The sequence below is a fragment of the Podarcis cretensis genome (assembly GCF_951804945.1).
Source record: "Podarcis cretensis genome assembly, chromosome: Z".
In the NCBI taxonomy this organism is placed as follows: domain Eukaryota; kingdom Metazoa; phylum Chordata; class Lepidosauria; order Squamata; family Lacertidae; genus Podarcis; species Podarcis cretensis.
In genome coordinates, this window is record NC_137184.1 from 41,335,974 (window position 1) to 41,363,700 (window position 27,727).

At 43.4% G+C, this 27,727-nt stretch overlaps 1 protein-coding gene across 2 annotated transcripts in view; it reads left to right on the plus strand.

The window, feature by feature from the left end:
- Nucleotides 1–27,727, plus strand: part of NRK (Nik related kinase) — a 122,653-nt gene that overhangs the window by 93,280 nt on the left and 1,646 nt on the right. For both annotated transcript variants that reach the window (XM_079962646.1, XM_079962647.1), the window contains 5 exons: nucleotides 1,724–1,858; nucleotides 6,659–6,759; nucleotides 11,615–11,764; nucleotides 17,747–17,906; nucleotides 26,594–26,733. In XM_079962646.1, coding sequence (XP_079818772.1) covers nucleotides 1,724–1,858; nucleotides 6,659–6,759; nucleotides 11,615–11,764; nucleotides 17,747–17,906; nucleotides 26,594–26,733 — 686 coding nt within the window. The remainder of the gene's footprint in view (nucleotides 1–1,723; nucleotides 1,859–6,658; nucleotides 6,760–11,614; nucleotides 11,765–17,746; nucleotides 17,907–26,593; nucleotides 26,734–27,727) is intronic.

The window sequence follows — 27,727 nt, forward strand, 5'->3', positions numbered from 1 at the left end:
AAGCACACTCTCATGTATGCATGCATGCACACACAACCCCACATGTGCAGCAGACGCACTCAGCACACAGGCAGACCACACAGCAACCATTTACATCACCTTGGAAATAAATAAATACATAGCAACACGCCCTCCCTCTGCCCTGCCCACACATGATATAGGCCAATATACTATAAAAGGTAAAGGGACCCCTGACCATTAGGTCCAGTCGTGACTGACTCTGGGGTTGCAGCACTCATCTCACTTTATTAGCTGAGGGAGCCGGTGTACAGCTTCCAGGTTATGTGGCCAGCATGACTAAGCCACTTCTGGCGAACCAGAGCAGCGCACGGAAATGCCGTTTACCTTCCCGCTGGAGTGGTACCTATTTATTTACTTGCACTTGACATGCTTTCGAACTGCTAGGTTGGCAGGAGCAGAGACTGACCAACGGGAGCTCACCCCATTGCAGGGATTCAAACCGCCGACCTTCTGATCGGCAAGCCCTAGGCTCTGTGGTTTAACCCACAGCACCACCCACACACATGCACACAGACACATAGATGCACCACACATTACAGTTTAAACCACTCCACCCTGCCCAATGCTGAGATGGGGCAATTTTAATCTCCACCACAGCACTGGGCTGCACATGAATACAAATCCAGGCTGAAGGTTCACCACCCCTCGCCTTACAGGGTGTGGAGTGAAGGAGCTACTACAAAGTAAACAAAGGAGATCCAACAAACAGATCTGGGGTGCAAAACAGATTGTTTGGAACGTCACCCTGAGCTGCAGTTGTGCTAGTGATACTAAGGAGTGGTGCCTTTCAGAAGGCTCGGCTCACACAACGAAAGCTTAACTGAACTAGGAACACGTCTGAGGCCACAGATACACAAGTATTCATTTACTTTTTTTACATACGTTCTCTCACCACAAGGTGGTGCTATTGCTTTTCTGTCTGACTGTGATGATCCGAGAACATAGATCCATCACTGAGCATGAGCTTTGCACACAGAAAAACCCTGGCTTCGCTGCCTGACATCTCTGCTAAAAATGATATTAGTCAAGTAGATATCAGAAAGACCTCTGCCCGAGTCTTTGCGGAAACAGCTGCAAGACAGAGGTTTGGTATGCACACCACAGATTTAAAGCACTCGGCTTCCGCTCCCCCTGCCCCCAAAAAACCCTGGGGACCGTACTTCGTTAATGGTGCTGGAACTGCAACTCTGTGTGGGGCAAACCACAGTTCCCAGGATTTTGGGGGGAAGGAAGCTACATGTTTTAAATGTGTCCTAATGGAATGGGGCTTACACCGCCAGAATAGACAATACAGTGGTACATCGGGTTACATATGCTTCAGGTTACATACGCTTCAGGTTACAGACTCCGCTAACCCAGAAATAGTACCTAGGGTTAAGAACTTTGCTTCAGGGTGAGAACAAAAATCGTGCTCTGGCGGCACGGCAGCAGCGGGAGGCCCCATTAGCTAAAGTAGTGCTTCGGGTTAAGAACAGTTTCAGATTATGTACGGACCTCCGGAATGAATTAAGTTCTTAACCCGAGGTACCACTGTACTGGCTTGATATTAGGCATCTTTCCTCTTAGTTTAAGATATTACCAACCTCAAAACTACTTTCAGCCAAGTTGGTGGTGTGATACAGCCTGGCACTCCACAGTCATGTAGAGAAATTAAGTTTTTAAACAAAATTCCTTTTCTATTTCTGCTCCATTAAATTGGCAGGAAAAAAGAACAAGCTACGTGTCTACTATCTATCCTGGCTGAGGAATAAGATCTTGCGGAATGACCCAGATGTGGAAAAGCGACAAGGCTGGGTGTCTGTGGGTGACCTGGAAGGCTGCATACACTACAAAGTTGGTGAGTTTTCCCTTTGTGGGCTGCTAATAGCCAATTTTAGCACAAGATTTCTGTTGTTGTTGTTGTTGTTGTTGTTAACTCTGATGCATTCTGTTTCACTTCAAGATCTTTAAAATAATGTTTTAGTTCCTGTTAATTCAGGAAGAGAAAAAGCTAAGGAGTAAACCCTGTGAAAATCTGGAGTGGTTGGGTGGTGTCTTGTACACCTCCTTCCAGCAAAATGGGCCTGCAGGATGGAGATTCCTCACCCCTTCTTTGAGGGCTTATTTGAACACACCAGATTCAGAGGTTGACACCACTGAGATAATATAGCTATTGTCTACATGAGCAAGATTTCTAAGGCCTTTTATTCAGATCCACATGCTGAAATAGGTTATTTGCTTGTGGAACAACCTACACTACAGACACTGTCAACTAGGAGCAATATCCCATCAAGATTTTGCATTATCACTTCTTACCAGTTTTGATCCTAAATAGTTACATACAGAGGAAATGTTCTTTCATATGAGGTGGACTTGTAAAAGGGTAAAAGTGTATTGGGAAATGATCCATAAGGAATTGGGGGGGGATGTTTAAAAGTACGGCGGTTTTTATTTATATATTTTTATTTTATTTTATTTTTGTTTGGGGTGGGATAAATGTTGAGTTGGGGTGGGGTTGAGTTTTATTTTAGTATAATTGTTTTTGGCTTTGTTTTTACTTTTACTATTTTGTTAGGCTACTGTGTAGTTTGAATTTTGCTTTATAAGGGGAAAGGGTCAGGGCTACCTGGGAGTGAGCCTCAGCCAACAGAATGGCTGGGGCAGGTTCCACAGGGGCAGAAGCACCGGGTACCCAATCTCAGTGATCACAGGCAGGAGGAGGAGCTATGCTAAGACCAGACCATGTCATTACTGAGGAGGCAGGTTTAGTCGTTGTCTAAGGACTGTCCCAGCCTTCGGATCTGGTCCTGACCAGAAGGATACTGGAATCATTGCTGTGCAATGCCAGGACAATGATGAATAAGACCACTGCCATCCACGACCTGATTGTGAATGGAGGACTTGACCTGGCACGTGTGACAGAGACTTGGTTGGATGAAGCAGATGGGCCTGTCCTTGCCGCTGCTTGCCCACCAGGTTTCTCTTATGCACAGCAACCCAGGTCATTGGGGGGGGGGGGCTTGCAGTGATTTTTAGGAAGTCATTAGTTTGCACCAGACGTCCTATTGGGAAGACCCAGTTTTCTGAGTTCATGTTCTGGAAGTTGGGCAATAGGGGCAGTACAGGATTCCTTTTGGTGTACCGACCTCCCCGCTGCACCAAGGATTCCCTGCCCGAGCTGCTTCAGGTCGTGGCGGATATGCTCCTGGAGACACCTAGCTTGGTTGTCCTAAGGGATTTTAACATCCATGCCGACACGACCTTACAAGGGGCCGCTCGGGACTTTGTGGAAAGCATGGCCTCCGTGGGGCTGTCGCTGAATAAGTTTGGCCCAACTCATAGCCGCGGACATGCCTTGGACCTGGTGTTCACCTCTATGGATGTTGGTGATCTGACACTAACTAAAAGCGAAACAAAAGAAATGCCATGGTCAGATCACTTCTTGGTGCAACTGGACTTCTCCGCGACCCTTCCCCTCTGCAGGGAGGTGGGACCGATTCAGATGGTCCACCCCCGCCACTTAATGGATCCAAATGGTTTCCAGAGAGTGGTAGAGGATGTTTTATCCCAAGTTGATGGCCTTTCAGCTGATTCCCTGGTAGCCCGCTGGAATGTGAAGTTAACCAGGCCTATTCACTGTCTGGCTCCGAAGCACCCTCTCCAATTGCATGGAGCCCAGACAGCCCTGTGGTTTTCCATGGATCTGAGGGCAATGAAACAATCATTGAGATGGCTAGAGCGCCAGTGGCGGATAACTCATTCTGAAGCTGACCGGACACGGGTTAGAGCTCAACGTCGAGCCTACCAAGTAGCGATGGCAACAGCGAAGAGGACCTTCTTCGCTGCCTCTATTGCATCTGCAGAAAACAGCAGCAGGAGACTCTTTCAGGTGGTTCGCAATCTATCATAACCACCTTTGTCATCGGGGCCTGGTAGGGACCCCAAGATCTCCTGCGATGCTTTTGCAAAGTTTTTTGCAGATAAAGCCGCTCAGATTCAGTAGGAGGTAGACTCCACCGTGGGAGCAGGGCCGGGGCGGGAGAGTGCTAGAGTCCTGTCTAGTCAGGTTGCGTGGGATCAATTCCAATCTGTTACCCCCCGAGGATGTGGACAGGCTGCTTGGACAAGTGAAACCAACCACCTGTCTTCTTGATCCTTGTCCATCCTAGTTGATAAAAGCAAGCCGGGAAGCACTGGGCAATGGGCTCTGTGGGGTGGTGAATGCTTCCCTCTGTGATGGAGCCTTCCCAGGCCCACTGAAAGAGGAGGTCATTAAACCACTTCTAAAAAAATTTTTAGACCTGGCCAATATGGCCAACTATTGCCCAGTCTCAAATCTTCCATTCTTGGGAAAGGTGATTGAACGAGTGGTTGCTGAACAACTCCAAGCACGCCTGGAGGATGCGGGCCATTTGGATCCCTTCCAGTCACCATGGGACTGAAACTGCCTTGGTTGCACTGGTCGATGATCTCCGGCAGGCTAGGGACAAAGGTGAGAGCTGTTTCCTAGTTCTGCTGGATCTCTCAGCGGCTTTTGATACCATCGACCATAACATCCTTCCGGACCATCTTGAGGGGCTGGAAGCTGGGGGCACTGTTATACAGTGGTTACGCTACTTTCTCCTGGGCCATGTCCAGAAAGTGGGGGGGTGAGTGTTCAGACCCCTGGGCTCTCACTTCTGGGGTGCCTCAGGGTTCTGTCCTCTCCCCCATGCTTTTTAATATCTATATGAAGCCACTGGGAGAGATCATCAGGGGGTTTGGGTTGGGTGTTCATCAATATGCGGATGATACCCAGTTCTTCCTCTCTTTTAAATCAGAACCAGTGAAGGCGGTGAAGGTCCTGTGTGAGTGTCTGGAGGCGGTTGGAGGATGGATGGCAGCTAACGGATTGAGGTTGAATCCTGACAAGACAGAAGTACTGTTCTTGGGGGATAGGCTGGTGTGGAGGACTCCCTGATCCTGAATGGGGTAACTGTGCCCCTGAAGGACCAGGTGCGCAGCCTGGGAGTCATTTTGGATTCACAGCTGTCCATGGAGGTGCAGGTCAATTCTGTGTCCAGGGCAGCTGTTCACCAGCTCCATCTGGTACACAGGCTGAGATCCTACCTGCCTGCAGACTGTCTTGCCAGAGTGGTGCATGCTCTATTTATCTCCCGCTTGGACTACTGCAATGCGCTGTACGTGGGGCTACCTTTGAAGGTGACTTGGAAACTGCAATTAATCCAGAATGCAGCAGCTAGACTGGTGACTGGGAGTGGCTGCCAAGACCATATAACACCAGTCCTGAAAAATCTTCATTGGCTCCCAGTACGTTTCCAAGCACAATTCAAAGTGTTGGTGCTGACCTTTAAAGCCCTAAAAGGCCTCAGTCCTGTATACCTGAACGAGTGTCTCCACCCCCATCATCCAGCCCGGACACTGAGATCCAGCACCAAGGGCCTTCTGCCAGTTCCCTCACTGCGAGAAGTGAGGTTACAGGGAACCAGGCAGAGGGCCTTTTCGGTAGTGGTGCCTACCCTGTGGAACGCCCTTCCCACAGATGTCAAGGCAATAAACAACTATTTTAGTTTTAAAAGACAACTGAAGGCGGCCCTGTTTAGTGAAGTTTTTAATGTATGACACTATGGTTTTTAATATTCAGTTGGAAGCCACCAAGAGTGGCTTGGGAAACCCAGCCAGATGGGCAGGGTATAAATAATAAATTATTATTATTATTACTACTACTACTACTACTACTACTTTCCCCAAAAAATCCAGAGTCCTTTCTGTTTAGGTGTCTCAAAAGGTTGTTTATGTATGCTGCTACTGCAGCCTGTGTTTTGTTAGCCCAAAAATGGAAAACGAGCGAGGTTCCAACTAAAGAAGAATGGCAACTTAAGTTGACAGAATATGCACAACTCACAGATTTAACATATAGAATAAGAGAACAAGCAGAACATACGTTTAAAGAAGATTGGAAAAAGTTTATGGGAAATAATTATGCACAGCTGAAAACGCTTTCAGCATTAAGATAAATTAAACAGTGTAAACAAGTTTTGATGGGTGCAATAATGGAATACTGAATGGTTTTGTTTTTGTAAAATATACAGATATTTATGATATGTAAAATGACCCATGGAAAGAGAAGAAGGGAAGTCATTGATATCTTAAGAATGTAAAATGACTTGTTTTAAATTGTACAACAGAAAACTTAATAAAATTATATATTAAATGGTTACATAACAATTCTGTTAGAGGGTTTATGACTGTCGTCTCATCTCTAATGTGAACCTGAGTGTATGGATAAATCGAAGACTGTGATTGGTCTCGGGATTGAAATATCAGGATAGATAGCTATGTAAACATTGAAGCCATGTAAGATTATTGTAAGCCAAATTCATTATGTTCAGTCTGATATACGGACTTCTTATACAGGTCTGCTTGCTTAAATGTCTGGGCTCTGGGTTTGTTGTCACCACCCCTCCCCCTTAGAACACGTTGTCTTGACTAGTTATTATTTAGCTTGTATCATTTGAATAGTGGTTGCTGTTGTTGTTGGAAAACTGAGTTTTTAAAAACTTGTTCTTCGCACTTTCGCTGTGCAAAGAATGATTTAGAGAACCTTTCCCAATTTCTGTGCCTAGCTCATTAAAAAAAGAAAACTATTACTTTTCAGTGAAATACGAGAGGATCAAATTTCTTGTGATCGCTGTGAAAAACTCAGTTGAAGTCTACGCCTGGGCTCCTAAACCATATCACAAATTTATGGCATTCAAGGTAAGTAAATATGAAGAGATTCATACTTGCTTTCCATAGTATTCTCTACACATGTGCACCCAAAACACACACGAACAGAGTTCTAATCATGTCCCTGTTTCATCCTGTAATGATAAAAGATCATTGTCTGACAATTACTGGACTCCCAGTGGCAAATAACCTATGGGGTGGCGCCCAAATATTTATGTTTGCTTATATTAGTTTTAGTAACCTAATTGAACTAAAGTTGCATAAATTTGCATATGAAAGGGAACATGAAGGCAATGTAATGGAAGGCAGGGGAACACGTGCCCATTCCAGGCTTTTGTTTCCTTCCTTATATAGTGTAACTGCTAAACCCAGGTAAGCCAAACATGGCAGAAACTATCACCTAGTCTCAGGCATGTCTTATGCTGCCTTTAACGCTGGACAGGAGTGCTTTCTTGGGGATTCAAGCCAAATACTTAGAATCATAGAACTGTAGAGTTGGAAGACCCTTCTCTGCCTGAAATCCTGGGACTCAGCTACATTTAGTAAAGAAATAGTGATTTGAATGCGCTATAAACATGCAACACAAGATGGCGCCAGACAGCAGAAAAATTTAAAATGCAATTTTCCATAGAGATCTTTTTTTCTTTTTTTATAACTATCCTGTGTCTAGATCCACCTCCTGAGAGCCACTACCACCGGTTTAGATAGGAAAACAGACTAGCCTGGTAAAAGGCAGATATGTTCTGGTGCATTAATCTAAGGACAACAGAGTGAATGAGGCGGGAGTCCGTCTTTATCAATTGGCCATTCGTATGAATTTGAACATTTTAAATGGCAACTGCCCTCCAGACGTGCCAGGTGAATTCACTCACTTGGGCACAACATCAAATAGTGTCCTAGACTACCTTCTAGTTTCAGAAGACCTATTTCCAAACTTCTTTTATTTCAAAGTAGACAATGTACAATCCAGTGACCACCTACCTCTAGCGGCCAAGCTAACGCTTGACTGGCACCCGGTTAGCGGTACACACCCAATTCATGTAGGTTTAAATGCCGCAGCTCAAGTAAGAGGCATTAAATGGTCTATGAAACAGGCCCAAAAATATGCAGAATTCCTCCAGAGGAATATCTCCGAATCCCTTACTGTTTCAATGGCGGAGTTGTCAGAACCAAATAGGATACTGGAGTGGTTCTCCCACTTCTCTGCAGATTTAACTAGCTTCTTTACGATGCCGGCTCACCTGGTTAACCGAGATCAACCCAGGTTCGGTGCACCTTGGTTTGATTCCAAATGTAAGCAAGCTAGACTCTCTCTCTGTTTTATCTACAACAGATACAAATCTTCTGGAGCTGAAACTCTTCCCCCCAGAGTACTTGCAGGCCAAAATTGCTTATAAACAGGCACAGAAGTCAGCCAAGCATGAGTGGCAGCTAAGACGTTGGCAAGCGCTGATTGCTGCCTCTAAGCTTTGCAGCTCTCGCGGTTTTTGGAATTTAATCAACAAAAGAACGAGGAAATACCCATTGACGGTTATCCCAGCCCCGACATGGGAACAATTTCTAAGAAAATATTTCTCCCAGACAGATATCTCTAACATTCACTCTGATACTCTTTCAAGTCATTTGCCCATATGGCCAGATACTGACCCGGAGGAAATAATAGATTTAATTGCTAAACTGAAAACTGATAAAGCCCCAGGGCCCGATCTGATGCCGGCGGAAGCTATTAAACAACACCCAGCATGGTGGGCCAAAATTCTTGCAAAAATCTTTGATGCAATCAATGCCACGGGCCAGATACCTAGATCATGGAAGGAGTCCATCATAATTCCTATATATAAAAAAGGACCATCAGAGGACCCAGGAAACTATCGTAACATCAGTTTATTATCAATCATCGGGAAAATCTATACTCGCTTCCTGCTAACCAGACTAACCCAATGGGCCGAAGATTCCAATCTGATAGGCCATGAACAGGTCGGGTTTAGACCAAATCGCGCTTCTATTGACCATGCTATAATTCTATATCATCTGGCGCGGAAGTATTCTTCCCCCACTCATGGTCTTCTATGTGCCGCTTTTATAGACCTGAAGGCGGCTTTTGATAGTATCTCTAGAGAGCTGTTATGGGAAAAACTGGCAAAGTGGGGCATAGATAAAAGGCTGTTGTGGCTTATGATTAAATTACATGAAGAGACGGCCGCTGGGGTGAGGTTAACACCTGAGGGCGATCTCACAAACTCTGTACCAATAAATAAGGGGGTATGACAAGGGTGCATCCTTGCCCCCTATCTTTTTAACCTCTATATTAGTGACATGAGAACCCCCCTAGCTGAGGCCCAAACCACCATTCATGCACCCAGGCTTGCAGACTATCGCTGCCCCTTATTATTGTACGCTGACGATGCGGTGATTCTCTCATATTCTCGAATCGGTTTGAGGAGGGCCCTTAAGATTTTTGCGTTATACTGCCAAACAAATCTACTTACTATTAACCATTCCAAATCTAAAGTCTTAATTTTTTCCAGGAGTCGTAAACTGTATAGATGGGAACTCGAGGGGAAGCCAATTGAACAAGTTTACAAATTTCAATATCTAGGAATTTACTTCCAGTATAATATGGGATGGAAAGTGCATATCACATATTTGCAAAATAAGGTTAAAGCCCTTATCTACGCTCTATTACGCTTCTTCTTTTCTGAGGGGGCTATGCATGTTCCATCCGCCTTAAAAGTTTACAGTGCAAAAGTGGTTGCAACTATGGCCTATGGGGTCCCTTTATGGGGCGCCTTTGTAAACCTCATGCCTCTGGTGACATTGCAAAATCTTTTTCTAAGACGCCTTTTGAAACTACCCTCCTGTGTAAGCAACTCTGCCATTCGCTTAGAACTTAAGACCCCCTCCTTAGAGATTCTGATGTAGAGACATGCCTTTGATTATTGGCTGTCCCTTTGGCATAAATTGCCAAATTACCACCTTATTCAGTGCCTTTGGAGAGATGAATTCACCAGCCCATGGGCAACAAAAATCCATTCCAAACTGTTGTCTTATGGAATCTCTCCTTCCGATATACTTAATTTAGATCTAATTACAGCTAAAGAGGTCATCAAACAAAGATTGGAGGAGGTTGATTTGCAACAAAATCTTACTACAGGTGGAGGTACATGTTCCCCGATAAATCAGGGCATTACATCTATGTCCCAGATACCTCAATATCTGTCTACCTTATCGGCTGTGTTGCATAGATTTGCATTTGTTAGAGCCAGATTTAATGTGTTCCCCTCAAATGTGCTGAGCAATAGATTTTCTAACGGTAAAACCTCTGTTTTATGCGCATGTGACAACAAATCAATAGAATCCCTTTATCATATCTTGTTTAATTGCCCCTTATACACTGTTCCCCGATCAAGGATTTTGAGTTCAATCATTCTGGAAATTGTTGCTAAACCACCTGAACTACATCTAGCTTATCTACTCCAGGACATTGACTCTTATAGAACATTACAGGTTGCCAGATTCCTGATTTCAGTTCTTTCATATAAAAGACTTCATGAAATGCTGCATGACTACTAAAAATCTAGTAAACTCTATGCACCATCCTTATCTTCAAGGCCATAATATGGTACATCTAGAGATTGTAAGTAGTGTGATGGAGATTATGCGTTGAAATATTTTAGTTGATATTTTAGAATGTTAAATGCTATTTTTATCTATTGATTTGTTTTACCTTGTGGGCTTATAGCCGAATAAAGTATTATCTGGTGCATTAACATAGTTCTTTAAAAAATCAGAATAATCAGAATCTGCTGCCTTCTTCATTGACCAGAATGATTTATAATCTTATAATCTCATTGATTAATCAGGCAAAGGTTGCAGCACTTCCTAATTTGCACCATGGTATTAAACTGATTTCACTGCCCATTCCCTCTTTCCAGAGAAACTTGAGAACCATAGTTCTGTGAAGGTAGGCTAGAGATTTCAAACAAGAGGCTTTTCAGCATTTTGCCAAATTACAGTCTTGAGGATTATTTGGGAGAAGCCATGACAGGAAAGTGGTCTAAGGCTGCTATAAATTTGTAGTGTAGAATGTGTTTGCCCAAACTCACTATTTCTCTCATTCATTTATTTTGATGTGGGGTTAGATAGGCAGCTTTATGGGAACATGAATTCAGCTCACATAACTTGGGCTATCTCATAGATATGTCATAGAATCATAGAGTTGGAAGGGACCCTGAGGTTCATCTAGTCCAACCCTTTGCAATGCACAAATATGTAGCTTTTCCTTATGGGGATCAAACCTCCAACCTTGGCATTGTAAGGACCGTGTTCTAACCAACTGAGGTATTCACTGTATCCTGTTCTCATAACTCATAGTCCATGACTGCAGTCATTCTTTGTGAAAAGGGATGCAGGTGGCGCTGTGGTCTAAACCACTGAGCCTCTTGGGCTTGGTGATCAGAAGGTCAGCGGTTCAAATCCCCATGACGGAGTGAGCTCCTGTTGCTCTGTTCCAGCTCCTGCCAACCTGGCAGTTCAAAAGCACGCCAGTGCAAGTAGATAAATAGGTACCACTGTGGCAGGAAGGTAAACATGTTTCTGTGTGCTTTGATTTCTGTCATGGTGTACTGTTGCACCAGAAGCAGTTTAGTCATGCTGGCCATATGAACCAGAAAGCTGTCTGTGGACAAACGCTGGCTTCCTTGGCCTGAAAGTGAGATGAGCGCCGCAACCCCATAGTCGCCTTTGACTGGACTTAACCATCCAAAGGTCCTTTACCTTTACCTTACCTTTGTGAAAAGACAAAGGGAAATGCTAATCAGGACTCTTTTTGGTTACATGTTTAATTAACAGTAAGATGCACAGTGTCTGATTCTTCTTTTTACAGTCCTTCACTTCACTTCACCACAAACCACTGTTGGTTGACTTGACGGTTGAGAATGGACAGAGGTTAAAAGTGATCTATGGCTCACCAGTTGGATTTCATGCTATTGATGTGGACTCTGGCTCAGTGTACGACCTGTACCTTCCCACACATGTAAGATACATCATTCTTCAGGAATCATGACAGTTTGCAGGGGGGGTTTCTTCTTCAGCCTATACAGTTAAAGAGGGTCTCATCGCTATTAATGCCGTGATTATTATCATTATTTGAATATTTTTTTCTACTCCACATTTCCATCCACGTGGGTCCACAGAAGCCAGAAATTCTCATTTGTTTAACAAGATTTATTGCAATAAATGTAACGAAATCTCCAAGTCGTTTGCAATAAATATTAAAGCCATCAAGTAGAAACAGTTAAGAACGAGAAATTTAAAAACATTTTAAAAGATAATTAAAATTAGCAGTAAAAGGTTCGAACAAGGTAATGTCTACGTGTCTGGATAGGAAAAAAAATTTAACATCTAGTTTCCCTGTTGACTTTGGAACCATTCAAGATATACAGAAAATATACTTAAAGAAAAATATTTTAAGATCTAGTATCCCTGTTGATTGTGGCACCATTCAAGATATACAGAGCTTTATAAATCTAAGTTGGTCCTCTCTGTGCATGCAGTTTGGGTATTGTTGTTGTTTAATTATTTGATTCATTTATTTATTTATTGGCCATTGCTTTTCTTCCAATATATTGGGGGCAGCATACACAATTCTCCCCTTACCACTGACGCAGTTTTCTCCTCTCAACAACCCTGTGAAAGCTTAGGCTAAGAGATAGTGTCTGGCCCAAGATTTGGGTAGAGATTTAAGCCTAAGCTCCTCTGAACTTAGTACACCTACTCCATTTAATTAATAGAGTGCCATGAGCGAATAATGCTAATGATTTTGCACGGGAAAAATAGAACAGGGACCGGCCCAAAAGGACCTTGTACTCTAAGGCGGCCTGCTATCTTTTTTCCCCTTGTTCTTCTTTGGCGATCACTCGTAGCTGAGTAAGATTGTCTTCCATGAACACGGTTTTAACAGTGTGTCTGTAAGTAACCGTGGAGGCCAATTCTGGATCCACACGTCCTTCCACAGTGGGGACATTGGTTTATGGGCAGGAGTTGATCATGGTGAGGGTTTGCCAAACATGCCTTCCTCTTAGCATGTTTTACCCTTTCGTCCTGAGTTCAAGTGTCTTCAAAATCCATGACACTTTTGGTAAAGACTGTTCTCCAATTGGAGCTCTTGCAGGCCACTGTTTCCCAGTTGTCGGTGTTCATACTACATTTTTTTAGATGTGCCTTGAGAGAGTCTTTAAACCTCTTTTGTTGACCAACAGTATTACGCTTTCAATTTTTAAGTTCGGAATAGAGTAGTTGCTTGGAAGACGATAATCAGGCATCTAAACACCATGACCAGTCCAACAAAGTTGATGTTGAAGAATAATTGCTTTGACACGGGTGATCATAATGATGTTGAAGAATAATTGCTTTGACACTGGTGATCTTTGCTGCTTCCAGTACACTGGCATTAGTTTGCCTATCTTCCCAAGTGACGTGTACATTTTTTTGGAGACACCATTGATGGAATCTTTCAAGGAGTTGGAGATGGCGTTTATAAGTAGTCCATGTTTCACAAGCATGCAGTAGAGTTGGCAGTACAGTAGCTTTGTAAACAAGCATTATGGTTTCCCTGCAAATGTCCTGGTCCTCAAACACTCTGCACTTCAATCAGGAGAAAGCTGCACTGGCAGAGCTCAGGTGATGCTGGATCTTGGCATCAATATCAGCCCTTGTGGAAAGATAACTGCCCAGGTAGGAGAAGTGACCGACACTTTCCAACGTTACACCATCAAGTTGGATTTGTAGTGCTGCAGAGGGGTTGTTTTGTGCTTGTTGGTGCAGCACTTTGGTTTTTGGGATGTTGAGAGATAAGCCAAGCTTTTCGTAAGCTTCTGCGAAGATATTTAGGATGGTTTGGAGATCATCCTCTGAGTGTGTACACTATATTGTCGTCAGCATACTAAAGCTCTCTGACAGAAGTTACGGTAACCTTACTCAGATTGAAAAGCTTTCGATCTGTTCGATATATGATTTCTACTCCGGTGGGGAGTTTCCATTTGACAATGTGTGGAATCATGGCAATGAAAATAATGAATAGAGTTGGGATGCTAACACAACCCTGTTAAACACCTGGTCCTAATGTTAATGGTTCATTTTGAGAGCTGTTGTTATCTGCGATTGTTGCTTTTGTCAACACTCGTCATAGCTCTGGTAAGGAGCACATCACAGCAATCTTCAGCTTGGACAATTACATAGTCTAATATCTGTCCTTATGAGTTGCGAACTGTGTTATACTATTTGTGGTTTGTACGAGTTCGCTGTTTTATTTGATTTGTTTTGTTGTATTGTATTGTGGTTTATGATGGGCGTAAAGCCGAATAAACAAACATTTCCATTTCCCATAGTCTAAGAGATGCCAGTGGTTCAACTGAGGGTGCCTCCATGATGTTTTAAATTTATTATTTTGTCGAAAGGGTGTGTTAATAAAAACAAGATTGTGCATTGCGCATATAGTTAATCCCCTGGTAAACCCAAGACATCCTGTTTTGTCTTGTTGTGATCTTGCACAATTTTTCACTGTGATCCCCCCCCAAAAAAAAAAGTTTTGGGGAGGGGCACGATCTCACATGGGTCACCTTTTTTGAGGGGGCACAATCTCGCATAGGTCACGTGACTTACATGGGAGTGTGGCCCCAGAAGATGGTGTCCTGGTTTTTTGTTGCAACCTGTAGGCATGAATGAGTTCTGAGAAGAGTTTGTAAAGAGAGGATGAGAGGTGACACCACATTTTGAGCAGAAGGTGGTGCAATGGCGAAGGAAAAATGTCACGAGGCCTCAGAAAAAATAAATGATGCTGGTCGCAGCAGCCTCCAATTTAATTAGATATGTAGAGAAGCAATATTTCCCAGCTCAATGCCCTCAATATGAGAGCTCCCCATGGATGGTTGTGACTATTCTGCTCACTCGTCCACCATGAGACAGAGTGCACTAAAAATACACTTTACCCCCAAGAGTGCAGGAACTTAAATAAGTGTGTCATTCCTGCAGCTGCTGGGACTTGTTCCAGGAAGGGTCCGAATGTGAGAGGTTCGCTATATAATTTTCTTCAAAGAGGTTTCTGGAATCAGCATCCTAGGCTTCCTTTAAAGGCAACAGACTAGGTGTAGACATATCTGCATCTGGCTCCCACTCTCTCTCTCTCTCTCTCTCTCTCTCTCTCTGTGTGTGTGTGTGTGTGTGTGTGTGTGCCTTTCGCATCAATTGGTCATGCAAGTAATACCAAGGCAACGCATCAAAATTGCTCTCCGGCTCTGGATACCTGTCCTGGTACTACGGATAGTGGCTGCAGAGACACCAGACTGCATGGCTGGAATGGGTATACTCACTTTGGCAAGTAAAGCATCTGTGGTTCCTTTATGGGTCAAACATGGCATTGATGTGGTAGAGAAATGGATGTCCTTTGAGTTGCATGTGGCTTTGCATTTCATGAAAAGCAACAGGGGAGTTCTGGTGTTTGTTCTCCTTGTGAAAATGCTAATTGCATGGATCTTTCAGAATTGAATTAGATACTCAGGTTAATCCTATTCCTGGTACCATAGACAGGGTAGGACTGTTTTCAGTATGCGTTTTTATCTCAAGGTTTCTTAAAACAAAGCACAGCCCTCTTTCATGTGCATGTACTACAAATCATTTCTCTCTCTCTCTCTCCCTATCTATCTCAGGAAGTGGGCTAGGGGTTTGAGATATTCTAAATTGCTTAAAGTTATTTGAATATTTTGCAGTATGAATCACCAGGTTTTTCTGAGAGTGAGTTGAATGCGTATATTTTCTTCAACGCTGCTTGCTTTTCCTCTGTATTTGTTTGTGTGTGTGTGTTTGACATGCTTTGAACACAAGCTTCTGAATGACCTTTGAGCTATATGTGCAGCCTCCCCCAACCTAGATGTTGTTGGGACTCCAGCTCCCATCAGCCCCATCTGCGTTGACAATAGTCAGGGGTGATGGAATCTGTAGCCAACATCTGGAGCAGACCCAAACAAACAGATAGAGGGGAATGTAAACATGGCTCTTTCTCTGGTTAGCAAACCTCTGAGGAGACATTTGCATGAGAGCCTTGATGCTGAGAAAAGGAGATTAACTGTACCCCCATTTAATGTACCTTCATTTAAGTGCTTCTTATCTGAACACTGCTATTTGCTTCAGGTGTGTGTAGGAGGCTGTTTGATTTCTCCTCCCTTCCCAAGGCGATTGAGAGAGTTTCCCCACGCAGTAGCCAACTTGACTCTCAGATATATCGACCTTTGTGCAGTGCATCTTTTAAAGATAGCGCAGAATTTTTTTGAGATAAAAGCTATCAGGGCCGAAGGCTAAAATGAAATGGGAGCTGGCAATCTCTCCCTCCAAAGTGGAAGAAAGAGGTTGAATAATAGGAAATGGTGCTTAGAATAAAATAAATAGTGCTACACTGTGTATTGAGCTCGTGCTAAATATGACACCCAGACTAGTAAACTGTTCTGTAACAAATCCGCTCCACTTCCCAGTGGGGAGGAGTTGTGGTGGACCGCGTGGCCACCCACTCCCCACGGGGGGCAGGGGACACTGTCCCCCGTCGCCTGGGGGATCCCGGCCACGTCAGAGCCCGGCCAGCCCCTGACCCTCCATGCTTAAGGGTATTCCGTTAAAGGAATCTGGGGGTGTTGATCTAGTCTGAAGCCCGGCTGGGGGGCTAAGGCCTTGACACGACCCCGACGGGAACACCAGAGGGAGCTTGAGTTGGTTCGCATAAACAGGGCTCCCCCTACCGGTGGCTTACCCTTACTGGGGACTTCCTGCACAATGGGCAGGAGTCAGATATAGTCAGGTCCAATCAATGCCTAAGCAAATACCGCTCACATTCTGTAATTTCAATAAAGCTGTGGCCAAAATTTGCCCAATAACATAAACCTAATATCCGTGTCCTTGTGTGAGTTATTCCCAACACGGGGGTGGCTGCGAGGTCTCGACACGCAATGGGAGCTTTGCTGTGTTATTGCACTGTCTGCATATTTGCAAGTTTAGATGCTGAATTCTTTTAATATATGCAGACTATCCAGAGCTCTCTTGCAAAGCTTTAATGCACCAATTTATTATCTTCGTTGTGCCTCTAGCTCATAGATGAGTAAATGCAATGCATACAAAATTTTATTTAAACAGGGAAGCCAAGTGAGTCGACTCTCCAAATCCTCCTTAGATCACTGTCACCACCCAAATGGTTAGTTCTGGAAAGGAAACAATGTTGGTCAGATAATGTGAAATCTGCACACTGCCTAACAAATTCTAATCCAAGTTTTCCCCTCACTTTTTGTAAAGCAGGAAGTATGTCTGCTATGCTGGTGAAAAACACTAAGAGAAAAGAAAAACAAAAGTTTATTCTTTGTCCATTCATATCTATATTTATCTGTATCTGTCTATATAGCTTTAATATTACTTTATCAACTTAGACTTTGTTTTATGTGGTTTAGTGTTTGGTTTCTAAAATTTTGCTTGCAAATATTTTAAAGAAAACAATCACTACGTTGAAGCATAATGCATAACCTTTTTCTATAATGCCGTTGTTAGTCTTACTGCGTTGAATTCGCTCTTTGCTCACAAGACACAGAATACAAAGTGAAATATTGGACTTGGACAGTGACTACTGTATGCTTTTTGATAGTTAAATATTTTTTCCCCTTTAAATACTGGCAGTGGAGGTAGAAGATAGCCAGCGTGGTTAGTTGCCATTAATAGTCTTAGCCTCAATAAATTTTCTTATTCTCTTTTGAAGCCATCCATGTTGGCTTTTCACTTGGTAACTCAGTATTTCTTGCTATTTCTATGCTCTCTAGATCGCCAAATGGCAGCAGGAAGCATATAGACCTTTTTCAAGCAATTTTTATTATTACTGTGGTTTCCCAGAATCTTCATTGGTTTTAATGCTCGGCCAGGATTGGTGGACTGCGGTTGCTAAAATGACAGTGTTTTCCATGATATAAATTTCAATAAAATGTTGTTTCAGATCCAAGGGAATATCCACCCTCATGCTGTTATCATACTCCCTAATACCAGTGGAATGGAACTACTTCTTACCTATGAAGATGAAGGGGTCTACATCAACATATATGGACGTTTCTCAAAGGAAAATGTTTTGCAGTGGGGAGAAATGCCAGCATCTGTAGGTAAGAATGAAAAGAACACAGCTGCCGGGAGGGAGGGAAAATGAAAACTAAGCAGGATCAGGCCCAAAGACCATCTAATCCTGCATCTTGCTCTCACATATGAATCATATGCCACTTGATCCTTAAACAACAACTACCTCAAAAAGAAGAAAAAAATGATGTTATCAGCAAAAGCAATTATCTAAAACAATCAAAACATAATAATTAAATCCAATAATAAGCTGAAACCAGATTAAAACACATGTCAACATTCTACATAACTGGATAGGCTTGCCTAAACAAAAATGTTTTTAGCTGGTTCCCAAAAGAGGACAGTGAAGGTGTGTGCCTATTATTATTATTATTATTATTATTATTATTATTAAAATTATTAAAATACCGTCCTTCAGCTGTCAATCTCAGGGTGGTTCACAACGTATGGATGACTCTGAGTTCCAGTATTACAACAGAGGGAGAAAAACATTGATTTGCTTTCTCCACTCCATAAACCTCTGTTCAATAAACTTGAATAAACCTCTGTTATGCTTCCTGTAAGTCACTGTTTTTCTAAACTAACAAAATAGAAAATTGAAAGGTGCCCCAGATCATCCTGCGCCTGTTGTCCGTACACTGGCTTTTCTGCTTGGGGAAAATGCACACGGCACCTGCTTGGAGAGCACTTATCTCCCTCTCATGTGAGAACTCGGGGACAACCAAAGAAGCTGAATGCTGGGACACTCCGGGTGGGCAAAATAAACTCCTTCTTCACACAGTGCGCAGTTAAACTGTGGAGCTCACTCCCACAAGATATGATGGTGGCCACCAACTTGGATGGTTTTAAAAGAGGATTAAACAAATTCATTTATAATGATTTAAAAATAAAATAAAGAACATTTCCCAAGAAACCAGAAGCCTTTCTTTTGGGAATGGTAAGAATATAAATCCCTTTAAAAAAATAAAATCTGACAGGCATGAGACTTAGGGCATGTAAAGTCATGGTTGGCTACTGTGGGAATATCATGCTGGACTAAATGGAGCAATTGGACTGTGCACATAAAAGCCCAGTCATTCTCTGAAATAGCATCAGTCATCTGCACCAGGGCTGGATACTTGGTTGCAGGCATTGATAAGTCTCTCCCCCACCCTCAGGGGCCTACTATCACCAAGCCCCCATTAAAAATCCATTGCCAGAGTCATGTGGGAAAGCCATGTAAGAGCCAGAGCTGTCTGCACTGAAACCTGGTCCTGAGGAGCTGAGATGGGGAACCTGTGGGCACTATGGATGTTGTTGTTTTTGAACTCTGTTTTCCATTATTCCTGACTTAAGGGACAAGCTGACTTGAGCTAGTAGAAGCTGAGCTATGTACATGCTACACATTTAAAGCTCAGGCCTTATCCCCAAAGAATTCTGGGAACTGTAGTTCGTTAAGGGTGCTGAGAATTGTAGTTTTGAGAGGGGGTAAACCCACAGTTCCCATAACTCTTTAAATATATTTTAAATACACAGACCACAGGTTCTGTGTCCCTGCCATTCCGCTCTTTCTATTTCTGCCTCCCTTTCAGAGGGAGATACCGCCTCTCCTGGTATGTCCCACAGAGGACCTTACGGTCTTCAAACAAAAACATCTTGGAGGTCCCAGGCCACAGAGAGGTTAGGCTGGCCTCAACTAGAGCCAGGGCTTTTCGGCTGTGGCTCCGATCTGGTGGAACGCTCTGTCACAAGAGACCAGGGCCCTGCGGGACCTGACATCTTTCCGCAGGGCCTGCAAGACAGAGCTGTTCCACCAGGCCTTTAGTCAGGGCGCAGCCTGACTCCCTCCTTTGGCAATCCTCACAGAACCTCTAGCCCAATGGTTGCCATTAATTTGATTGGAATTAATTTTATAATGAAATGATTTTATAATGTTTTATCGTTTTACTGTTGTTAGCCGCTCTGAGCCCGGCTTCGGCTGGGGAGGGCAGGATATAATTTTTTTTAAAAAAACACACCATGCAAATGTGATTTCCTAAGGTTCAGGCATTAGCTTCCAAGCTCTGTCTCATACATGTTGCTTCCTCGACAAAGCTGCAGCCACATTGCATCAGCGGCATTTTGATATTTTTTTTTTAATCCCTATGAACCAGAGTAGCTCAGAGTCTCCTTTAGTATGCCATCATTGCTTTAATGTTGCAAATTCTAGGGAAAATACCAAAGTTCTCATCTACTGGATCATACTGGTGGCTCCTGAATCCATGCCAAGATCACTCTGTTGCTCCCCACCCAGTACTCTAATGAGATTCTGTCAGTATTCTTGGAACTGTTTCCCAAATGAAATGGACCAATCTGCAGGCTGCGATCCACTTTCCAAAAGTTTCCCAGTGCAGTGCAAGCTGGTTTCTCCCCCAGCCCCATGCCACGGCCGACATTTCTAAGCAAACTCTGTGCTGTGGTATATTTCTCTAATTCACATTGGCCTAAATTAGGAATATATGACAGTGTTTGTGGTGCAGCAGAGAAGAAAGGGAGGAAAACATGAAGACCCCCACTGCTGGGAACCGTAGTTTATCAAGGGTGCTGAGAGCTTTTAGGAGACATCTAGTTCCCTCACAGAGCTACAGTTCCCAGGGTTAAACCACTCTGGTTGGAATTGTTGCTTTGTGAGGGGAATAGAAGTGGTGTCTCCTAACAACTCCCAGCATCCTTAGAAGACTCTTTGAAGGACTCTTTAAAGTAGAAAGAAAAAACAAGAAGGTATTTTATTCCAGAAGTGTTTCAGACAGCATTTTTCCCCCTATAAGGAACATTTCCCAATTCAGTCCATCCTACATTGCTGACACTACCTGATGATAATGACTGAGAAAACAAACTTGTTTTTCACAGACAGATGGCTTTTGTTTCTGAAGTTATTTTACTCTAGTATCTGTTCCCACATAAAACATCCTCAAACTGATATGATGCAGCTGTGGCGTTCTAGTAGCAACATCCAATTAACTCACTCTGTGACCTTCTAGTACAATTAAAGAAGCATTTCTTTCATTTCCAACTGAGTCTTCTGCTTAAATTGGTATGTTGCTTTAGTGGAACGAGGATGCTTACTAGGGTTTACTTCATAAACTGCTTAGAAGTCTAGGTTGGCATTAAGCTGCTAATTTATGATGGTGGTGGTGGTGAGGGTGAATAAGAATAATAAATTTACCTATGCCCTTGGTATCACAGCATCATAAGTTTCCCCTCTCCTGCCTGGTACTGGTAGCCAACCGGCACTGAGGGGTCAGAACGGTCAGCCCACAACTGAGAGCTCCCTGAACCTCCTTTCTCTTACCAATGCCATATGCATTGTTCACCAGCCGGTCTCCCTCTGTCCCAGAAGGGGTTGGTGATAAACTAATGGCAGATGTGAGGACGAATGTGGTCCAATGCTTGCTTGCTCATCCCCACCTGATGACCATCTTCTGCCAAATTGGTGGCTTCCCCCCACCCCCAAATCACAAAACAAAAAAAAAATCTGGGTAGGCCCTAGTAGGCTTCAATATCACATAAACAATATCTTTGAGGTTACTGTGGTTCTAAAGTATAGCCAAGGTTTTCCTGGAATTGATTTTGATATAAAGAATGCAGGCCCTCCAAGGGTCACTATTTTCCAGGGACAGGCCCAGATTTGCAGAGGCCATTCTGGTTTCTGGTTTGATCCTGGAATGCCCAGCTTTTCCTTAGGATGCCCCTATTTTCGTTGGAGGGTATGGAGTTATGCGACCGCCAAGCCAAGGAGATAAGTAACTACTGTATACAACCTTTAGAAGACATCTGAAGGCAGCCCTGCATAGGGAAGGGTTGTTGCTTTTTTCATGCTTAATGTTTTATTATGTGTTTTTTTAATAAGTTGGAAGCTGCTCAGAGTGGCAATTCAGTCAGATGGGTAGAGTATAAATAATAACATCATCATCCTTATTATTATTAATTGAATAGGACATCCCTATGTTCATCGGAGAAATGTTGGAGGGTGTCATGGATCAACCAAATTCACTAGAATGTTGTGAGAATTAGTTCATTGTTGATTTTAACAGAGGGTTAAGACAAGACCATGGAGATAAGGTTGCCAATAGCAACTAATCATGAACCACAGCTGTGGACCACCTCCCATATTGGAAGTGGTACTCCTCTGAATACCAGTTTCTGGGAAATCACATTGCACTTCACTCCCATTTGCAGGCTTCCTGTAGATATAACAATAACATAATAACATCAGGTTGGCCAATGTGAGAAGAAGATAGACAAGATGGGCTTTGGTCTTACCCAGCAGATCTCTTCTTAAGTTCCTTCGTTCAAAAAACAACAACAATGCAAAATGATGTGTTGTAAATTGCACCATTGACATTATTTAATGGGGTTTACTAGGCTTTCTTTCTTTCCTTGTTTATTTGTGGTTAAGTTTCTCAATAGCTTTGTCTTGCCCAGGGCCACTCAAAGTGACTTATAACCAAAGAGACAGACAATAAACCCTGTATAATAATAATAATAAACAATAATAATAATTTTATTATTTATACCCCGTCCACCGATCTGGCTGGGTTTCCTACTCTGGGCGGCTTACAGGATATATAAAACATGGTAAAGTATCAAACATTAAAAATTTCCAGATACAGGGCTGCCTTCAGGTGTCTTCTAAAAGTTGTGTAATAATTTATCTCCTTAACATCTGATGGGAGGGCATTCCACAGGGAGGGTGCCACTGCCAAGAGGGCCTTCTGCTTGGTTCCATGTAACTTCACTTCTCACAGTGAGGGAACCAGCAGAAGACCCACAGACGAGGACCTCGTGTCCGGGCTGAACAATGGGGGTGGAGACGCTCCTTCAGGCATACAGGGCTGAGGCTGTTTGGGGCTTTAATGGTAAGCACCAACATTTTGAATTGTGCTCAGAAATGTACTGGGAGCCAGTGAAGATCCTTTACGTGATCCCTGTGGCCACTCCCAGTCACTAGTCTAGCTGCCGCATTCTGGATTAGTTGTAGTTTCCGAGTCACCTTCACAGGTAAGCCCCATGTAGAGTGTATTGCAGTATTTTTTGTGGGGGCTGAAGCCCCCACAGCCCCTAGGTGTTAGCTCATATGGAGGAAGCACATGAAGAAGGGCCTTAGATGACGACTGCAAGTCTTGGGTCACTGCATATGGGAAGAGAGAGTCTTTGAGATGTTGCCGCCCTGAGCCGTTTAAAGGCTAAATTGTTCTTTTTGACAGATCCCCATAGCCACCCAATTGTCTTGAAGTTTGTAGGAATATGGACTAGTTCTCAATTGCAACTAGCTGCTACTTACACAATGTTAGGAAGAAAAAGAAATGTCTAGGCCTTTGCAAAAATTAGTAAGGGATGAAATATAATTTATAGATGCAGGTCAAGGAAAACCCATCTTACTCATTTTAAGCTGACAGAAGGTATGTAGCCAATTTAGTAATTGGAATGAGGAAACTTGACTCCATAGGGAAATTAAAATTATAGAACTCCAGTATTTAATTTATTGACTATTCTAGAGGTGTACGACTAAAAGACAGGGCTTTGTTGGACAGGAAGAGAGAATGATATTTTAGAAACACAACATCCCCTCTCAAATGGAAACAGAAGCTGAAAGTTTGAAATTTACCTTATCCAAAAGTGGGACCTCTCAAAATCTACACTACAAGCATATATCCGTTTTATTCTAGTTATCGTAGTTTACTGTCATGGCTTCTATAACACCTCTGGAATCCGTGGGAGAGTTTTTACTTCTCATTATCCTGGTTTGAGTCCTACTCTTCAGAGCAGGAGAAAACAAGCTTGCTCCACCCTCCATGTAACAACCCTCTAGATTTTTGAAGGTGGCTATCATATCTCCTCTTAGTCTCCTCTTCTTACTATCAGGAATAGCGGCATTCATTAAGAAATCAAAACTGGTAATGAGTTTTAACAGTTAGAGCCAGTATAATATTGTAGTTAAAGGCACTGGATTAGGGTGGGGAAACTTGAAACTCACTGGGAAATCTTGGGACATTCACTGTCTCCCACCCACCTCACAGGATTGTAGCGAAGATAAAATAGTGGGAAGGGATATGATCATAGAATTGTAGAGTTGGAAGGGACCCCTAGGGTCATCTAGTCTAACCTTGTACAATGCAGGAATATCAACGCATGGTTCCCCCCTCCAGTTTGAAACCATGCTTAGTTTTGCATATCCCTCTTATATTTTCTTAGCAATGTGGCTGAAAATACAAGTGGGCAGATAAATTTGGTTAAAATGTTCCATATTATTTTCTTGCAAAAAGAATGGAATGCACAGATTTACTTTAAGTAGAAATTTACAAATGCACAAAGGAAATAGAATTGTCCTAACAGGGTCATCACAGAGAAAGGCTATGGTTCAGTGGTAGCATATCTGCCTTGCATACAGAAGATTCCAGGTTCAATCCTTGGCATCTGCTAGTAGAGCTAGGAATGTCCCCTGTCTGAAATCAAGAAGAAGAAGAAGAAGAAGAAGAAGAAGAAGAAGAAGAAGAAGAAGAAGGAGAAGAAGCAGCAGCAGCAGCAGCAGCTGGAGGGGAGTTTGGATTTGATATCCTGCTTTATCACTACCCGAAGGAGTCTCAAAGTGGCTAACAATCTCCTTTCCCATCCTCCCTCACAACACTCTCTGAAGTGAGTGGGGCTGAGAAACTTCAGATAAGTGTGACTAGCCCAAGGTCACCCAGCAGCTGCATGTGGAGGAGCAGAGACGTGAACCCGGTTCACCAGATTAAGAGTCTACCGCTCTTAACCACTGCACCATACAGTTTCTGCCAGTCAATGTAGGCACTTCTGAGCTGCACAGCCATTTGTCATACCCAGTGTAAGGTGGTTTCCTGTGCTCCAAATGTCCAGAATTTTGTATCAGCAAAAACTGGAGTAATAGGCAACTAGATTGTATCTCACTTCATTGCAGGAGAATTGTAGTAAAAAACAAACCCATCCAGAAGTTTCTGGGTTAGAAATCCAGAATCTCTTGGTACTGAGACTGATTCTCAAGCATCTAACAACAGAGTTAGCTATATATTTATAGGAAGACCAAGCTACAACATGATACTTTAACAATAGATCAGGCAAGTTCAGACTTGCCCTGGAGGAAACACACATCCCGTCTTCTCTGGTTGCCAGCACACTTCTGAGGATGCTTTGTGGCTCTCTAGAAATGTCAGCTAACTATAGCCTTGTTCTGTAGAAATGGAAGAAACCTGGCCCAAACTGTTGCAGCCTCCCTGAGAATTATATATAACCTGGAAAATTTAGTATAACACTGTGACACCTTTGCTCAAAGAATCCTGAGAGTTCTGCTTGCTGAAGGCAATGAGAATTCAGTTAAAAATATAAGGGCTCCTCCACAATACCAATGCAAACACATTTACTGTTCCACCTTGGGAGATGTTGTTACTGTACCTCTAAACCAGTTTCAAGTGTCCTGCCTAGGGCAAGGAAGCAGGAGGTGAACCATGATTCATAATAGTTTCTCCACACACATGGGAGATGGGTAAGGAGAGGAATCTTGACCAACCCAAAATTCTCTTTGTTAGCATATAAAGCTCTGGCTGCATATTAAGGAAGGAAGCGATGCAAATGCTAACTCTTAGTGAGCTGAGACATCCTCTAGACTCTCTTATTGGGAAAGTGCGATGCAGAGATAAATTCTGACAGACAGTCCATAGCCACACCCCTTCTAAGACTAGACAACAAGAACAAACCTTTGATCAATGCAGACATTATGGCTTCAATTCCAAGGCAGCTTCCCTGTCATACTTGCACACTGCTTTGCTTAACATTGGACCTGATGAAGAGTTCTGGTGAACTGAAATGTTTGAGGACCATTTTAAGATGTTTTGATTGGTCAGAATAAAGGCATTCTGGAAAATGAAGACATCTGTTATGAGTTATAAAGAGTCCCGATGGTGCAGGCTCATTCTATGCAACTTGGCATTATTACTGTATTATTATTTTACATTAATCTCTGCTCACCTGGGGCTCCAGGGAGTGATGTTTGCCCCCCAGCCATAGCCCAGTTCCACTGCCATCTTCTTCCCGCATGACCATGCTGTAAGCGGATGCCTGGCAACTCCTATTTTAGCCACAGTGGCCTGGCAGGATGGCCTAATTTCAACGAGTCAATCAGCTTGTAGGTGGAGGGGACTAAACCAAGCTTGCAAATTTCCCCTGTTTTTTTTATGGTTTGCCCCTCGCCACACTGCTGGCATCATGCAGCTGTGAGAGCAATGATAAAACAGAATAATTGCATGGCCAGCACAGTATGCGTGATTTTGGACACTATAAGCTACAATAACTGCATATCCCAGTATTGGGACAGACCTGGGCTTTTGGGTTGACATCAATGGACTCTGTGCTCCCATGAGCACTGTGAACCAATCAGAACCATGATTAATCTTAATTTCTCAGGTAACTTTTCACCCTCCACCCTGTCTGAACTTTCACTGGTCTACATAATTCATAGTTTCATATTCAACACATAATGCACAATTTGTATAGTTTATAGTTATTTGTTTTATATTGCTTACCAAAAAAAAAACCCCCAACCACACAACATTCCCACATCCTTGACAAACTCCCTTTAAAAAAAAAAACCCTAACAATGATCTTCTTCTTCTTTTTGTCCCTCCCTGCCTTCTTTGTTTCTTCATTTTACTCTACTAACATGCACTCCTTTGTGTTTTTTAAGCCTACCTTCAATCGAACCAAGTTATGGGCTGGGGAGAGAAAGCTATTGAACTGCGCTCGGTGGAGACTGGAAGCCTGGAAGGTGTGTTTATGCACAAGAAAGCGCAGAAGCTGAAGTTTCTTTGTGAAAGGAATGATAAGGTACGTGTGCTAAACGCTGCAAGATCACACGCCAACGTAAGAAAAACAATTAGTTGTGTTGGTTCTCTTCTTCATGAGAGGCAGGGCTCTACATCAGATTGGGGAGCTGCCAGTTGTTTACAGCTGCTGAGGGAGGGAGCTCTGCTCTCAGAAGGTATTGTTGGAGTACCTTTGCCTGCCTGAAAAATCCCTACAAAGGGGAACCTATTGTTGGGCACAGGGCTGTCTTAAGGATATGTGGCACCGGGGTGCAAAGTAAGTAAGTAATTTTATTTACGGCCATAGGCCCATACAGGTAAAAACGACACATAAATAACAACTTGTGCACGTGGGGAAAACAGCCACTAAAACACCACTATAACAATAAAATACTATAGAATAGAATGGCATACTACGCCTTAGTTAGCTTGTAGTGCTCCTTGGCGTCGCTTTTGGGTAAGGACAGCGACCAGGAACCTTGCCACTTTCAGGGTCGTATGAGTATCCTTATCCTGCAAGAATTGGGCAAGGTGGAATTTTGGTGGGGTGCCCTCTAGTTTCTGTATGATTGATCCACCTGGTGACCGCCCCCCGGTTGCCCAGTCCCAGGTGCGCAGGAGGGCAGAGCCGGCCAGCCGCCTCAGTGTCTCGCTGGCTCAGTCGCCCCCCAACTCATGGCGCAGAGCCGTCCGCTGCAGAAGAGCCCACCACAGCACTCTGACAGGCAGATAGGCTCTTCCCCAGACTCAACTCTCGGGCCCCAGACTCTCGGCCTGGCGCTCCTGAGAGCCTGGCGCCCGGGTGCCCCACACCTCTAGCACCTATGGGTAAGACAGCCCTGGTTGGGCACTTTCCACTTTTCCAAGCAGTGAGATGTTGCCTGAGTTTGGCTTCTTTAGAAAGCCAAGATCGCTGCCAACCTCTTGGTGTTTTGTAATGTTTGGATTTATTCACACATGTACAGGCAGAGCACGAATAACTTAAGCACTCCTGCAAGTAGCAGATCCACTGCTTT